Source organism: Equus przewalskii, chromosome 26 (genome assembly GCF_037783145.1).
Source record: "Equus przewalskii isolate Varuska chromosome 26, EquPr2, whole genome shotgun sequence".
NCBI classification, from domain to species: domain Eukaryota; kingdom Metazoa; phylum Chordata; class Mammalia; order Perissodactyla; family Equidae; genus Equus; species Equus przewalskii.
Genome location: NC_091856.1, coordinates 28,954,733 through 28,972,950, shown reverse-complemented (window position 1 = coordinate 28,972,950; position 18,218 = coordinate 28,954,733). Strand labels below are relative to the sequence as shown.

At 37.6% G+C, this 18,218-nt stretch overlaps 1 protein-coding gene across 21 annotated transcripts in view; it reads right to left on the bottom strand.

Annotated features, from left to right (window-relative positions):
- The window catches only part of GAPVD1 (GTPase activating protein and VPS9 domains 1), a 64,568-nt gene that overhangs the window by 32,485 nt on the left and 13,865 nt on the right, over window positions 1-18,218 (bottom strand). For 11 of the 21 annotated variants that reach the window (XR_011533585.1, XM_070596473.1, XM_008521922.2 and 8 more), the window contains exons 4-10: window positions 12,169-12,379; window positions 10,325-11,168; window positions 8,480-8,566; window positions 7,517-7,651; window positions 7,189-7,378; window positions 3,326-3,486; window positions 954-1,083 (exon numbers count right to left, since the gene is read on the bottom strand). Coding sequence is in view for 18 of the 21 variants with exons in the window: in XM_008521922.2 (XP_008520144.1) it covers window positions 954-1,083; window positions 3,326-3,486; window positions 7,189-7,378; window positions 7,517-7,651; window positions 8,480-8,566; window positions 10,325-11,168; window positions 12,169-12,379 (1,758 nt within the window). In the remaining 3 variants the exon portion in view is untranslated. The remainder of the gene's footprint in view (window positions 1-953; window positions 1,084-3,325; window positions 3,487-7,188; window positions 7,379-7,516; window positions 7,652-8,479; window positions 8,567-10,324; window positions 11,169-12,168; window positions 12,380-18,218) is intronic. The other 10 variants (XR_011533586.1, XR_011533587.1, XM_008521924.2 and 7 more) reach the window with 1 other exon arrangement.

The window sequence follows — 18,218 nt, the reverse complement described above, 5'->3', positions numbered from 1 at the left end:
GCCAGCAATTCTGCTTCTAGGAATTTATCCTAAGGAACTAATCAAAAATTCATCTAGGTTGCTTGTTGCAGGGCTTCTTATAATGTCTGAAAAGTAGACGCAATCTACACGCTTCATCATAAAAGAATGTTTAAATAAATGATATGCCCATTTGAAGTTAAAGAAAACAGCCATTAAAATCCATGTTATTTAAGAATGCTAAACTACAAAGGGAAATGTTACCATTACACTGTCAACAAAAAAGGTTACAGAACAGAATAAACCTAATTTTGCTACAAATAAACCAAAATGTTATTACAAAATGGTGAAATTATAGATGATTCAACTTCTTTGCTGCATTTTCTAGAATGAACATATATTACTTATGTTTTGAAGTTAGAAAAAAGGAAAAGTTATTACATTTGATGTTTATTTTAAAATGTTAGTAAACTTGAACTTTTTTCATTAACAAGTTATCCTAGTACATGGAATGACAAATTCTCTCTTTACAATCTTGGCTTTTAATTTTCTTTTTTACTCCTATTTTCACTGTATCTTTCTACTTCATAAAGGTGTAAGTGTGTGAATAAAGAAATACAGAACACTAAAAGTACACACAACATCCTGAAATACTAGTGAATCCATTTTTTTCCATTTAGACATGCATTATATCCCTCTAAAGGAGCTCTACAAGCTTTGGTATATATCAATAGCAGAGAAGCGAAACTTCTTATTGAAGTCTCAAGAAAGACATATCTTCCCCATTTTATATGACCAAAGGTCTCTTGCAATCTTAATTTTATTCAAGAAACAATCTTTACAGCCAAATCTTCTAGATCATTACAGGAAAACTTCATTACTCTCCTCAGTGAGTGGCACAGATGGTATAATTATAATTTAGAAGGCTCCTTTAAAGAACACAAAACAAAACATTACTTGAATCACACAACTCCTTGAATGAAGTAACCCTTCACCTTCAGATATTCCTTCCAGATTATCACTGCAGAGGGAAAAGCGCAAGGTTTTATCAGGTTTACCGTGGAGTTTGTTTTCATCAACAGGGACATCTCCTTGTCCTCCATCCGAAAGTTGCATGTTTAGGACCTGAAAAATAAAACGCCATGGGTTTACCACAACTGAAAGATTATTGCTAAGAAAACAAACCACAGCAAATGCATATTTAAGTTCTTCTTAATCTTAAATTATCATTTTTAACTAAAAACCCATTTACAAGGTTCTGATCAAGTTTTAAGTACCCCCGGAATGAAAGTCTATCAGTTAAAAGAACTCAGCCTACGCCTTTCCATCACCCTACCAGGGTCAGAGCCTGAGCAGACAACCAGACCTGAGACGAGCAGTGCAGTTAGGACTGCAGGAGTCAGAAGGCTCTGGAGTCAGCAGGCTGCTCCTTCTGGTTCGGCCATCAGCAATGCTGTAACCTTGGATAAGTTATTTACGCTCCCTAAGCCTCAGTCTCTTCATCTATAAAATGGTGACGTAACAGTATGTATGCCACAGAGTTGGGTGAGGATTAAGCAAAAAGATGCATTCGGCATGGTAAAATGACACAGTAAATTTGCAGTACATTTTTTCAGAAGTTAATAAACTAATTCAACAGGAAGAAGACATGTAAACAAATTATCTTGTAGGTACCAGAAGTTAACCAGTCTAGTTTGAACCTCCATTGATCACCATCCACACAGCCACAGGAGTCCATACCAGGAGCAGAAGTGTGACTTCACAGCCATATCTAGCTTAGAGCTGATGGCCTTTTTATAATGTTTTCTATTTGTTAGGTGATTTCAAAACAACATATTTACTTCTCACTCCCCACAAGCCTCATAACCTAGCTTTGTATGTTTATCTCCAACTTCAGGAAGAATCGAGTGCTTTGCTGGAAATCACACAGCATGTTTTAAGCACACATAAGGAACATCAACTCACAGCTGTTGAGTTCCTAAGCCGTGGCTGGAACGTAAAGGAAGAATAGTATCCTCACTTAGAATGGAAAAAGAAAAAAAACAAACTCCTCTAGGTGCTGTTTTGACCCTGCATCTGAGTAAATTAAAGGCTTTTTAATGATTCTACATATTTACTCATGTGATGCTTTTAAAAGGTCATTTAAAAATAGAATTTTTTTCCTATTTGCTTGAAATTAAATGCAGACATAAAAATTTTACATTTTGTATTTTTAAGATAACTTGGACCTTTAAATTCATCATAGTGAGTGATGTGCAACGAAACTTCAGGAAAAATCCATCTAAAGGCCTAGAGAGCAGGATGAATTAACAGAAAACAAGAGGACCCTGTCACAATGAAGATGTTTCCCTGCACAGAGATGCAGGCTGCCATCTTCCAGGCTGCCACTGAGCTCGGGGTTGGTGGAAGGTAACAGGGTAAGGCAAAATGTGACACAGCTCTCTGACTAAAATTCAGCACTTTTTTTACTCATTAAGCATTTCCCTGGTTGTTATAAATTTTTGACTACCTTCCAAAGTACCTAAAAAGTTGATTCTGACAATTTTTGCCAGTTTATCCATTTTTGTATGTGTGTGGAGGGACAGGTTTTTGGAGGTTGACAGTCCTCCTTCCTACAAGTCACACCGCAGTCCCAAACCTACCTTTACCAACATCATCATCACTTTAGCACCCCCTCTAACTGGTCCCCTCTTCCCGTCCAGGAGCAGGTTTTCCTGCATAATTGTTGAACATAAGATGCTGCTTTTTTCTTCAGGAGGTCACAATCTATGAGAAGAAGCTCCTACCTTTAGAATCAAGATTTCTTTCCTTTTGCCTCTGTCTCAAGCCCTTCTGCTTACAAATATCTTAAAGTTGATTCCCATACCCTCAACCCCATTTCTTCAAAATATTTTACTTTCTTAATTTTCTTTTCAGTTTTCACTTTGATTTCTTCCGAACTGACTAAAGAACAGAAAATATTTCTAAAGAATGTTTGGCCCTTTAAAGAAGGAATACCACTAGTATATTATTAGAAAGAAAAGAAACATAAGACATTTCCTACAGGTCACTGGAAAAATCTTTTTAATTTCCATACTGCAATTTCCTGGCTACCTGTGTCACCTACGAATATGAGGAAATTCCTTTTGGTCTGGACTTGGTCACCAACTATGGTGCCACAGCCATAGATACATTAATGAGAAGGGTCTCCAGAACTGTTCGCAGGGAGGTGAGCATTTGATGGAGTGCTATGGTAGACCCACTGAAGGTAATGAACAACATTCATTAAATGTACATTGATTTATAGAAGCAACCATTAATTGGAAGAAAAAAATCTAAATTTCTTAACATTGATGACCATAAGTTAAATGTAACAGCACATTCGTACCTCATTTTCTGACATCATCCCTGGAGTTAGCTGGGGACCCGTCCCTAAGGAAATGACCAACACCTCTTCTGGCTGTACCTCCTGGATGGTTTCTTGAGACGATCCTTCATGGTCCATATGTAAGTCCATTAGCACATTGGTGCGATTTCTGCTCCGAGTTGCTAAAAAAAAATTTTCAAATAAGATCATTTAGAGAAAAAGAAAAAATGAAGAAAATAGCACACTAAATACAAAAATATATTTTCTATTAATGTAGAACATTTGCACATGCACAAAAAAAGACTAGGGAGAATATGAGTAAGGAAAAAAACCCTACATCTTCCCAGTTAATCTACTGATGACTAATGCAGATTCTCTTTCAAAAGTGATAATCAGAAACGACGATCCATGTTCACCTGACAGGGAGTGACACACGGATGATCACACCTGCAGAACAGCAGACGCATACCAATCAATTCAAGACTAGAGGTGACAAGAAAGGATTACCTTATTTCTTATCTTTCCAAGATGGCTTCAACTATTTCTCCTATGAAATGATTTAATTGCCACAGATCTCCCATACTAATAACTTATAGGCATTAGAAAACTTCACATAGAAATCTAATAGCCATATAAAGTAATATACCTTAACTAGGCAACTGATGACAAAACCAGAATCAGTTTTTGAAAACACATTGTTTTTCCTGAAATGTACTTTTTTTTAAAGATTTTATTTTTCCTTTTTCTCCCAGAGCCCCCTGGTACATAGTGTGTATTTTTAGTTGTGGGTCCTTCTAGTTGTGGCATGTGGGACGCCACCTCAGCATGGCGTGATAAGAGGTGCCATGTTCACGCCCAGGATTCGAACTGGTGAAACCCTGGGTCACTGAAGCGGAGCACATGAACTTAACCGCTCGGCCATGGGGCCAGCCCCTTTCCTGAAATGTATTAAACTCTTTCCAAAAACACAAGAGAGAAGATTTGACTATATTTGAATAAGTTTCCTTTCTGCTTTATGGAAATATTCTAAACTAATAAAAGATGTAATTATTTTGGGGTGTTTTTTCCCCCTACCTATAAGTAAACAAGTGATACTTTTTTCTAAAATAACTCATCCTGTAGACCTTAGAAGAACTTTTGGACACTGAAAGATTTAGATAGTTTGTGACAATTTATGAGTTTTAATCTGTGATGAGTTTCAATTTTCTTTCAGAGGGCAATGAAATTCAATACAATCAGAATACCATATAGAAATTTTCTTTCAGTGCAAAACAACCAAAAGGACAAACATAAAGCAAAAACCCTCTACAGTAACAGGAGTCTTTCAGCTTCACTTTGAGTGAACACTGACCCACCTGAAGACAGAAAAACACACACTCGTGCCCCACACAGTGCTGCGCATCTGTCATTAATCACTCTTTCTCTCAAACTTCAGAGTGCACATCAGCTTCCAGAAGTCAGAACAGGGTCCCTCACACCTTTATTTGCTCACCCTCACTATCTTGTACTGAATTGTGAACTTAAACTCAACTTCATGAACCTTAAGTAACTAACTTTACAATTTATAAAAACGCAAGTAATCAAAATTCATGTAGCAATTTACATAAAGCAAAAGCAACATGCACATGGAGCACACTTTTATAAACTATTTCTTAAATAAAAGTTATACAGGAAGAGGAAGAACAGCCTAGTACCCACCAAATGGGGTTACTAGAGTAACATGAGTGGTAAGATTCGTGGCTGAGGAACCCCAGGCAGTGATGGCTGCTAACTGTTGTCCTGGGTTGCGAAAGCATTAAACAGAAAGAAAATCAACCCTCTGAATAATGGACACATTTTTAAAAATATGAAACAAATTCAATGACCAGGTCATATGACTATACAAACATTTGAAATTTACTTTCCATCACACCCATATTTAATGACACTTCTGGATGACAAGAAATGAAAGAAGTAATGTACAGGAGCGAATAATGCAGGAAAAAAATCTCTGATTTACCAAAAACCCACTGCTTTCTTCATGTTAACAAAGTGCAAATAACCTAAAATGTTAGAAATCACTGAGTGTCAAACTTCGTTTTTTTTCTAATTCTGAAAATTGGCATTTGGGTATGATGAAAGCCAAACACTTAAAGAATATGATGCCATGCTCCTGTCATTGATATTACTCCATATTCTGCTAAAGGGAAAGTAGATAAATCTGGGGCCAGCCCAGTGGCATAGTGGTTAAGTTCAGCACGCTCCGCTTTGACAGCCCAGGGCTCCCAGGTTCAGATCCCAGGGGCAGACCTGCACTCCATTCATCAAGCCTTGCTGTGGCAGGCAACCCACATACAAAATAGAGGAAGACTGGCACAGATGTTAGCTCAGCAACAATCTTCCTCAAGCAAAAAGAGGACTGGCAACAGATGTTAGCTCAGGGCCAATCTTCCTCACCAAAAGTAAAAATAAAAATAAAATAAAGTAGATTAATTTTAAGAAACTGACAGTTCTAAGCAAATTAGCTCATGGAAGTTTAAAAATGAAATCCCATTCTTCAAAATGTATAAAATACAATAACCATTCATGTTCACTAACTATTGCAGAGCTCCTTATTATCATTAAAAAATTGGCACTAAAACACTTTGTTCCCTTGGCCTAAACATTCTTTCCCTATCTTATTTACTTTTTCTAACTCCCATTCATCCTTCAAAAGAAAGTACAGGCTTCACCTGCTCCAGGATCTTCTGATACCATCACTCCCCGGGGCTAAGTTAGGCTTCCCACAACCTTCTGTGCTTATCTTCAGCAGACACTTAGTGTGCTGAAGGTTTAATGGTCTCTTCTTGCTCCCCCCAACTAGACTATCAGCAACTAACTTGAGAGTGAGGGCATGTCCTAATGGTCTCTGTATCTCTAGTGGCTAACACAGTGCCCCACCTGCAGGAGAGTGATTACACTTACTCTTTTTGCGTGGATTAAATGAAACAACATTTATGAAGTGCTTACCTAGCGTTTGGTACATGGTATATGCTCAATTAATTTTTTTTGCACATATATACATATATACATATAGAGAGAGAGATAATGGGTGTTTTCTAAGTGAACACAGCTTAATTAAACCTAATTCATAAATAAATGAATAAACAAAATAAAATGAAACTTTTGATTTATTTTGTAAAATAACAAAGATAGCTCAGTTGATAAAAGGCCAATTATTAATAAATAATGTAAAAATGGTAAATATGTTTTGCAACTTTACTGATAAACTTCTAAAATAATTTTTTTCTTTTTTGTTGAGGAAGATTAGCCCTGAGCTAACATCTGCCACCAATCCTCCTCTTTTTTTGCTGAGGAAGATTGGTCTTGAGCTACCAGCTGTGCCCATCTTCCTCTATTTTATATGTGGGATGCCTGCCACAGCATGACTTGATAAGCAGTGCATAGGTCTGTGCCCAGGATCCAAACCTGCAAACCCCAGGCCACCAAAGTGGAGCATGCAAATTTAACCACTACACCACCAGACTGGCTCTTAAAACGATATTATTTTATTACATTATTTAGAACTTTGTAGAAAGGACAGGGCTATATAATTCGAAGAATGACTACTTATAACAACTCTTCTAAAATTTTCCAAGAAAAGATACTAAAATATAAACAAAGAATATTGTAGGTGGCATGACTTCAATTACTTAGGAAAAGTATGTCTAGGTAAAGCTAAGGCCTACTGATAAACCTTAATTAATCTGGTGCAATTTTTAAAAAACTGAATTACTATCAGTAAACATGAAGGAAAGGTTTTTCCAAATTATTTAAAACTATATTCCCAACACGGAGCAATAACAAAGGCTACAAAAGGACTATTAAGTTTAACGGAAAGCTCTAACACGAGAAAGCCTCTTTACCTATCGGCAATCGGTTCTTTTTATTTGCAGGAGTGGTTGCTGGAGACAGCTGAGGAGTATTGTAGGGAGTCATCTCCAAACTGCTGCTTTTGCCTGGCTTTGCCTGCGGGAGGTTTGCCAATAAATTGTCAAGAGCCATTCTATCTTCTCTCAGTTGATCTCCAGACATCACACTCTTCATAAAATTCACCTGGCAAAAGTAAAAGGACATTCCCTACTGAAATCAATTTTTCAAACATAATATACACACAACGTACTCATCTATGACTCTGTCTGTGCTTAGATAAATGACTTTTGAGAAAATTCTATTAAAGAATAAAGCCATTACCAGAGTAATAAGCTGACTGTAGGTGATATAAACCACAGTTCTGCTCAACCCTTCCAGAAGATTAACGGAGGACATTGGCGGCGTCTCCACTGCACGGCCCCCAATCACAACATCAAGGAAAGCGGCAACACAGCTCTGTTAAAACAAGAAAAGATCACTGAAATACCTCCCCTTCACAATAAGGGAACAAAATTTCTGATTAAGGTGGACAAGCATGCAAAAAGTTTTTCTTCTTGAAAATTATATTAAACCAAATATTTACGAAAATTAAACTCTTTATGAATTGATAAAGAATAATCTCCAAGGTATTCTGGTAAGTGAAACAAACGATGCAGAACAGTGCACACACTATCCGACCATTTGTGAAAAGGGAGGGATGGGTGACTGGGAAGACATAAGCAGGAATTCGCCTGTATACACACAGACCTCTTGAAGGATGCACAAAAGATTGATAACATCAAAAACCTTTGGGGGAGGAAACGAAGGCTAGAGATCAGAAGGCGAGGGGAAATTTCACTGTATAACCTCTGAATTTTAACCTAGATTGAATGTACAGCCTACTCAAACATGACTAAAGTTTTATTTAATTAAACTAACAGAACAATGCCATAGATATTAACTTATGAAGTATACTTAAAATTATGAGTATTGCTGATTTGACTTAGCAACAATTTTTTTAATTAAACTTTTTAAAATAAAATAATCTTAATAGCTCTTTGGTTCTCGTTACAATGGCATCTCCTCAACACTTCTTTAAGTGAGAATTAGTAATCTTTAGTGACAGCTTCCTTAATGCTACTGATCCAACACTGTATCCTCTACAGCTATACCAAGGGTAATTAAAAAGAATATTTAATTTGTACATCACCAAAGGTCAAGATTGAATAAAGAGAATAGTTTCGCTAATACTTTGGCAGAATTTTTTATAAACCGTATTTCACACGACATAGTATTCATTCTTACTTTGTCAAATTTTCCAAGGCTGCTCTTTGTCCGGGGATCTCCCTCTTCAGACCCAGTCATTGCTAACTGCTGTAAGAGGCGGCCGACCTGCAACCAAAGCAGCGGTAGGGAGACACAGGCTATAGGTACTCAACAATTCCTCTCTATGGAAGCTCTTCCATTCTGCGCTAAACTCCTACTTCATAACAACATTCGCACCACCTGACCAGGCACACAAAATAGGGTCCCAAATAAAATGTGGATCTTGTCTATGTCAGCTTTTACTATATTTAGGTCAAGAGTTACAGAGAATAGGGGCCGGCTGGGTGGCACAGCGGTTAAGTTCGCACGTTCTGCTTCTCAGCAGCCTGGGATTTGCCGGTTCGAATCCCGGGTACGGACATGGCACTGCTTGGCACACCATGCTGTGGTAGGCGTCCCACACACAAAGCAGAGGAAGATGGGTCTGGATGTTAGCTCAGGGCCAGGCTTCCTCAGCAAAAAAGAGGAGGACTGGCAGTAGTTAGCTCAGGGCTAATCTTCCTCAAATGAAAAAAAAAAAAAGAGTTACAGAGAATAAGTAGAAAATTCTCCTTTAATTTCTCTTTAATACATATTATATCAACATTAGGAATAAAAGTACAATACCTTTGTTTCTGATATTATACTTTTCATGCGTTTAGAAATTTCAAAATTAACGTGTAAAAACTGCCTCAAACTATTTCAAGTTAATATTAAGTACGTATCCCGACATAGTTCACAAAGTACTCAAGGTAGAATGTTTTTTTCCCTACATTTAAAAGCAAACAATTCATATGGAATATAAGCTATTTAAAAAGTAAATATTAATATATGGAGCAAATTCCTTACTGCCAAAAGTGAAATGTTAATTCACCCTCCTTAAAGACACTTTGCTGAAAGTTAACATCCTATGGCATCATCTTCTAAATATCTGGGACAATCCCCCATTTTACTCATTTTGAATATAAGTGATGCAATCTCTATTGGAATGAAAAGAATAAAAACTATAACTACATTATCATAAGAATAAATTTAGTGCCTCACAGATGATAAAAAATTTTTAACTTTATTTCAAGGATTTCTATATAGTTAATTGCTAAACATCCCAATGTGATAGAATTCACCATGAAAAAAAGCTTATCATTAAAAAAAAAATCATCCAAAGATATATTCTATTCCAAATAAAGCCAGTCTCTTTTTTACAGTATATGTGGGGGATAAAATACAATTAAAGATTTCCTTAAGAAACAAGAACATGATTTCAGCAGTTCAGATGATTGGGGGGGGGGGAGCATTACTATAGATCCAAAAGTCCTCTTTTTGAAACTCTTAGGTCCAGAAGAGTTTTAGATTTCAAAATATGGAGATTTTAGAAAATTTGGTTAGCGAATACATGTACATGTCCAGTATGTAGGGTGGCACCCTGTAATCAAACACATTAATATTTCTGCAGCAAAACATGAGTATTCATTAGCACTAAATGGGGACTGACAATTATCAATAGCCTCATTATAGTTCAGGTTAGGTTTTGCTACCAAATGAAGTATTAAAGACACTCTCAGTTTTCAATCATTCTGGATTTTGAAATTATGGAAAAGGAAGGGTAGACTTGCTCTAGAAAATCGAATCAACATTCAAGTTTGTGAGGAATCCATTTAAAAACCAACACAAAATATGACTACAAGGTTTTTAAATCCCAATATGACTGCTTTCATTTCTTAAGAAGCAAATATTTAGGACAGTTTGAGGAAAAGAAACGGCTGTCCTATTTTCTGTTCCCAGCCCCACTGCCCAATCAACTGCTTTTAAATTGAATGCCACATTAATAATAATACCAAAGCATACCTGCATCAGATTAAATCTTGCCACCTCATTAATAGGAGCATCAGAAATTATTCCATACTGTTCTGGATTGACAACTGCGGGACAAATGAAGCAAGCCAATAGGAGATCAGTACACATTGCCCTGACCTCCCCAACTTCCAGTCTGTCTACACAGGAGAGGGTTTTGTACATCTGTGACACAATCCACCTCAAACTGTGTGGGAAGCAGTACGTGTTCTGTTTGAGATAACCAATGAATTTGTTCACCAAGGCCACCAGTTTGGCCTCGTTGGAATCCACCATCTCTTGGACCTTTTGCCTGAATCTATCTGAGCCTTTCTCCCCGAAGAGTTTTTCCTGCTGAGATGGGGAGAACCTCTCAATTAGCTTGTTTGGATCTGTTTCCAGGTGATCTTCATCTTCAACAAGCAGTTGCATGATTGGCTCATGTAAAGTAGCTGTGAGGAAAAGTTTGGCAGAAAACAGTCCTTCAGAAAAAAGTTTGAATAAGATGCTGAAGGCACAAGTTCCTCTCCTCAAAAGTCGCCTGGGGTTGTCACTTTCTTTAAGTTCAAATTCAATCAAGTATCTCAAAACCTGAAGGAGGTAGCTTTCATCTTCTTGCATAATGCAGTTGCCATAGAGGGAGGTAAAAACTGTGTAAATAACACTTTGTGTGTTCTCCTGATTAAGTTTCTCTCCAGCAACCAAAGAGGAGGCAATAAGACGAGGATTTTCCCTTAATCGACTCAAGAATTCTCCATAAGCAGTCTCCTGAAACCCCAAATGCTTATATCCATCAACAAACTGTGTATCTTCCAAAATCTTGGCATGTTGGCAACATTCAGCAGGAGAAGCTTCAGCACTAAAAAAATAAGCAAACAAGCAAAATAATAAAATTAACAATAATATAACAAATATACTAAAACATGGAAATATGAGTTGATTATGGTCCCAAGCAATGCGATCACTCTGAATCTTTTAGACCACCAGCATCTGAATGGGTAAAGAAAGACAAACCCAAAAAGTACAAAGGAGGACAAATTCCTCATATTAAATCAGGTTCGATGAAAAGTATCAAGAAGTAACCATTATTCTGATTCTATCATCAAAGATTAGTCCTGCCTCTTTTTGAACTTCATATAAACGGAATCACATATGAACTCTTCTGTGTCTGGCTTCTTTTCTCAACATCATACATCACACCACTATTTCTAGAGTTAAAAACTACTTCTTGGAACAATGAGGTATTAACACAGTGAAAACTGAGGTTTCTAAAACTGAAAAGTAGATACACAACAGTAAAACTTAGAAATGCATATATTAAATATTGGGAGAAAAGTAGAACACAAAACAATTTCTTCTCTATAACAATATAAAATTAGGGGCCAGCTCCGTGGCCGAGTGATTAAGTTCCTGCGTTCCGCTGCAGCGGCCCAGGGTTCAGATCCTGGGCGCGGACATGGCACCGCTCATCAGGCCACGTTGAGGCAGCATCCCATATCCCACAACTAGAAGGACCTGCAACTAAGATATACAACTGTGTACGGGGGGAGTTGGGGATATAAAGCAGAAAATAACAAACAAACAAAAAAGATTGGCAACAGTTGTTAACCCAGGTGCCAATCTTTAAAAAAAAATATATATATATATATAAAATTATATATACAAAGATACAAATCAACTGGTGTGGAATAAAATATTAATGCTTAAGTTAATAAAATAAGCACAGACTTATCTTGATACTGATTTAAACTAACTTAAACCACACACTTTGTTGGATATATATTCATTTATTTACAGTTGGCAGTCAGTACAGAATTATAATGTTCACAAAATTTAAGACCTCAAAACCTTTTCTTTACCTGGTTATGATAAGCCGATCCAAATTAATTCTCTGTTGCTTAGCAATCCATGCTGTACGATACAACTTCTCAGCTGTCTTAAGCACATCTGCATTGAGCCTCTGAATGAGCTGTTTCTCAGAGTTTACATATAAGCGTTCCTGCTTAAGGTGATGGGCCAGAGTATGAATATCCAGCTTCACCATCTTCAAATGTGGGAAAAGTACAAAGGCTAAGAGTAAAAAGACAAATTGGAAAATTTTATGTCACTTAAATTGTTTTCCAAAATCAAAAGGGAGAGAACGCTTTAAGAATTAGGCTACATTTAGTACCGTGGTTAACTCTAATTTAAATAATCTCTATTTTTTTTATTACAGAAGCATTACAGGTTCAGTCGAGAAAAACTGGTAAATAGTGAAAAGCAAAAAGATAAAAAGAAAAGCTCCTAACAAGGCGACTGCTCAGAGACAGCCACTGTAAAATCCTTGTGTATGTCCTTCCAGTCCAGCTCTATTCAACACTGGAGTTTCCGCGACTGCTCTCTTCACAGTGCAAACAATCAACATATCCTGTTGACTCTACCTTCAAAATACATCTCAAATCTGAGTACTTCTCATCACCTCCCTTCTCTCACGCCTGAAGGTCTATAAGCACCAATTCCTAACTCATCTCCCTGCTTCCTTTCTTGTACCACTAGAGTCTGTCCTCTACAGCATAGAGTATCCTTTAAACTTAAGTCAGATCACTTATTCCCCTCCTAGAAATCATCCAAAGGCTTATTTTACACCTAGAATGAAATCCGAAGGTCCACCATGATCTAGCCCTGGCTACTTCTCCAACCTCATCTCCTGCCATTCTGCTCTTGCTCACACAGCTCCAGACACACTGGCCTTCTTGCTTGAACAGGCCAAGCATGTCCCTTCCTCAAAGCCTCTACATTTGCTGATCCCTGTCTGGAAGGCTATTCCTCCAGATATCTTTACAAGGCTAGTAAACTTCATTTTACTTCATTACTTTACAATAAACTTCCTTTAACTTCATTCAGGTCTCTCTGCTCAAACATCTATTCAGAAAGGCCTCCTCAGACAACTCTTTCTAAAATAGAAACTATCACTTCCTACACCCTCTTGGCCTTTTTTCAAAGCACTTGTCCCTATCTCACATTCTATTACAGATAACAGCTACTTGCATGTTCATCATGCTTAAAGTATGACTCCTCCACTAAAAGATAAGGGCCACCAGGGCCAAGGCTTGTCTGTTCTCTTCACTCAGCGTTAATTTCAGAGCTGAGGAGAGGGCCTGGTTCACAGCAGGAGTTAAATAAATATTTGTCAAATGAATGAATGAAATCACACAATCCTCATTAATCTAGTAGCTAAACAAACTGACACAAATAGCACATAATTTAAAGCATTATTATTTAAGCTGTACCCTTGAACCCAGAATGCCTGCCAGACCACATGTTTCACATCAACAAGAGAAGTGCCTGCGGCCCAGATAACAGAATACAACGCTGTGTCCAGACAGCAGACAGTCATTAAATTAGAAAAATACTTCTAAGAATTAAACATCATGATTGTACACTTGAAGTCGCTATGAGAGTAGAGCTTTAATGTTCTCACCATAACAACAAGAAAATGGTAATTACACGAGGTGAAGGATGTGCTAAGTAATCTTACTGTGATAAACATTTTGCAATATATACATATATCAAATCATCACATTATATGCCTTAAACTTACAAATCTTCTATGTCAATTATATCTCAATAAAACTGGGGGGAAAACGTTGTCCCAAGCAATCAGATTCATAAGTAACTTTAATGGATCTATTTGGAATTGATAAAATACAATTTGTGTGAATTCAGATTCTAAAAAAGATGACAACCTAGACCACAGAACTCTCAGTATGTTTAGAGATCCAATGAAACATTCATTTACATGAAATAAGTACTTCTGGTGCTAAGGCAAAAAAAAAAAAAGAATTACATATTTTTATGGCAGCGGCTGGAAATATATTTAAAACCACCTTATTTAAAAGAAATACATTTAACAACTTTTGTTTGATTTCAGAAATTTTTAAACTTTCTTTTATTTTAATGTACTGATGACTAGGAAAATTTGAGATATTACCATCTAACCTGAATTTAATTGATTTCAAAAAACACTTTCTTGTACCTTATCAATTCCCTAGCAAATTATGCAAAGCTGTTATTCCAAATCTCCTGTATCGTTAAGACCCTCATATTGTTTCCTCTCAAAAGATCTAAGTATGCCTACTTCACCAAGATGATTTGTTATTAAGGCAGTCACAAAAGTATCTGTGTACACTCAAAAAAAAATTGGTGACATACATATATACATATAATTTTATTAACTCAGTCTACAGAAAATGCATACAGTATACAACTTTGTAGACTTCCATGTGGGAACTCTAACATCCCCTTAGTCTAAGAACAAAAGCATTGAACAAATGGTTGTCACAATGAGAAGTACCATAGTTAACAAAAACAGTACTGAAATGAACTCAAAGATCTGTATGCTTCATTAATTAGTTCTGTTACTTTGGGCACAAAATGCATATTCTCTGAACCTGTTTTTTTCATCCATAAAACGTGGACACAATATCTACATTTATTTTGTGCAGGGTACAAGCAACATATTAGGTACTAGGGATATAAGAAAGGATAAAACCTAGTGTGTGTCCTCAAAGACTTTCTAATCTACTAGAATGAGGCAGACATGCAAATGGCTGCCCCAAAATGTTCTGGGTATTATGCTACAAGACTGTAGAGTGTAGAGTAGGGACAAAAGAGACATAATAATTGAGGAGTTAGACACCTGCACCTAGTCCTAAAAGACAAGTATTTGGGGGGCAGGAGGGAGCAGGGAGACAAGTATTTGCCAGATATAAAGAGGATGGTGGGTGGGAGCAGATAGGGGGAGCCAACCAAGCAAAGGCACAGAAGCGTGTAACATAGAGTATATTTAGAGAACTACACATGGTTTGCTCCAGTTTGGGGACATGTGTGTTTGTGTGTGTTAAGAGTAAGGCTGGGGGTAGGGCAGGAGAGTATAAGGAGACACAAGTCTACAGAGACAGAGGCCAGAGTTAAAAAACATGGATTCTGCACTGTAGGCGATGGGATGAGTTTTAAACAGGAGACGAACATAATTAAATCTCTATCTGAGAACATAAACTCTGGCAGTAAGGAAAAGGATGAGCAGGTGGGGATGAAACTAGATGAAGAAAGACTTCGACAGGCAAGAATGATGCAGTGGCAACAGAAAGAACAGAAATTTGAGAGAGGTTAGGAGGTAGAAAACATAAGATTTGTTGACACCTACATATAAGAAGGTGAGGCAGAAGTTTCCAACTCTGGTGACAAGGGTGCGTGTGGCGTTATTCACAATTCAGCATCATATGAGAAAACATTTTATAAACTGAAATTGTGCCTGGTACGGTTCTAAGAACTTTACACACTTAATCTTCATATACTATCATGCAATGAGCTCAAAGCTAGCTATATAATTTCTGGTAATTTATATAATCTTTCTAGAATTCAGTTTTTCAACGGAGAAAAGGGATTAGATGATATGGGTGCTGTCCCTTCCCATAATTAACACTCTATGAGTCTTCCGAAAGATCCAAGTTCCCCCAGCTGGTTCCAGAACATCTTGGTCACCCTGCTCTTTCTCTATGCAACTGCGATTTTCTGTGAGCAGGTGAGCCAGGATAGCAACCAACATGTCAGAGTAATCTGTGCTCTTGGCATAACATCTGCCTTCTTCTAGGCTGGGAGCACAGGATAAAAATAGCTCGCTATTAGAAAAGGTTACAGAATATTCAAGATTATCACGTTCCTCCCAGTCACTCCTTCACACTACATCTCCATAGTGTCCTTCCTGGTCTCTCCTTGCCGCTGCTGAAGCAATCTTCCTAAAGCACGAATCCTGTCATGCTGCTTCCCACTGCCTTCAGGACAACGTCCACAATCTGCTACATGACATCAAGCTCGCAACCACAAAGCCCTCTTTTTACATCTCCTACTTCATCTCCCACCATTTCTCCACTTCCTCCAAATCAGATGTTGCCGCCATACTATATCCTAAAGTCTCCAATTTGCAAATGCTATTATAGACGCCTAGGAGGCCCATATCCTCCTTATTTTCAAGTGAACTCACATTTCCCTTTTAAGGCCCAGCCCCCAAATCTCTCCTCTCTGTGAAACTCTGGAGGAACTGCTCCCTCTCAACAGAGAGCATCCCTTCCTCCCTCATGACACTAAATGACACCAAATCACTCAGTGGGAAAGTTACTCCAATTTCAAGTCTCTTTCAGTCCGTCTACTTACATCACGAAGAACATCTAAGCAGGGTGCCAATTTGTCTTCAACCCTTCTCTAACACTTGATAATCTCTCTTTTTAATTAAGGGATAGCAGGCCTCAAATTCAGCACCTTCTGCAAACAGCAGCTAGCTGGGTTTTACAACACTATTTTGTTTTCATTATATTTAAGTTGTTTTCTATTTAGGGTAAGAGACGTTAGCCTTTCGTTACAGTAGTAACATAAAGCTTCTTTAAAAATATTTTTTGAAGTGTGTCCATAAAAAAAGACATTAAATAAATAATAGTACCAGTGGCATGCATATTTTGGAAAAATCATGTTACTTGAGGATTAAGTATGGGAAACATTTTTATATACTGATGCCTACACCTTGACAGAACTGTCAGTCACTTTTTTTATTATATAGGCACTTTTCTCCATAGCATATATGTAATATATTAACGTGATAGCGCAAAAAACAGACATGACTGCCTTTTTCTAATGACCTGCTACAATTTTAGCTCCTGTATTTTATCATTCAACTAATTCTAATTTGAGAATTTATTTTATTTTATTCTTTATTTTTTTAAAGATTTTATTTTTCCTTTTTCTCCCCAAAGCCCCCTGGTACATAGTTGTGTATTTTTAGTTGTGGGTCCTTCTAGTTGTGGCATGTGGGGTGCCACCTCAGCATGGTTTGATGAGCGGTGTCATGTCCGAGCCCAGGACCTGAACCAGCAAATCCCTGGGCTGCCAAAGTGGAGCATGTGAACTTAACCACTCAGCCACGGGGCCGGCCTGGAGAATTTATTTTAAATTACCCACTACTTTCCAGGGATCAAACCAATCCATACAAGAGAGGGGTGTCCTTGGCAAATTTATTTTATTTATTTTTTTTTGAGAAAGATTAGCCCTGAGCTAACTGCTGCCAATCCTCCTCTTTCTGCTCAGGAAGACTGGTCCTGAGCTAACATCCATGCCCATCTTCCTCTACTTTATATGTGGGACGCCTGCCACAGCATGGCTTGCCAAGCGGTGCCATGTCTGCACCCGGGATCCGAACTGGCGAACCCTGGGCCGCCGAAGCAGAACGTGCGCACTTAACCGCCGCGCCACCGGGCCAGCCCCAAAATATTTTTTATAAATACAAATAATCATGTTGAATTACAATCATTTGTCTACCTGCGCTTCTCCTTACAAGCGCAAGGAAATCTCCTTCAATGTAGGAATAGTTTTCTTACTGATTTTATAATGTTTTGTTAAATTACATGATCTAAAAATTGTCAGGTATTAAAAATAATGAGCTCATCTCCTTCCAAAAAATGGATAGACAAGCACAGTAAGCTTTAACACACTTCCTTCCCTCCTCTCTTCACCAGGTATTTATTAAACACCTACGATGTGCTAGGCACTCATGAACAAGGGGTGTACATTCTCATAGGGATACATGACATTCTAATGACAATTTTGAGTGGTTTTCACAAAGCAGACTTCTATATACTCTCTATTTAGAATCGTTTGCTCACTCCTTTCAACGGCCAGTTAAACCCCACTTAGGCAGCAGGACTCAGCTCAAACAGAGGAGACTTTACTGTCCATTCTCCTGACTCAGATACTTTCTCCTTTGGGCTCATCTCTATCATAGCATTTTACACTATTTCCAACAAAACGCTGTTTTCTCAACAAAATTCCATGTTCCCTGAAGTAGGGACATGGTCATCTTAGTATCCCCATTACTTAGCAG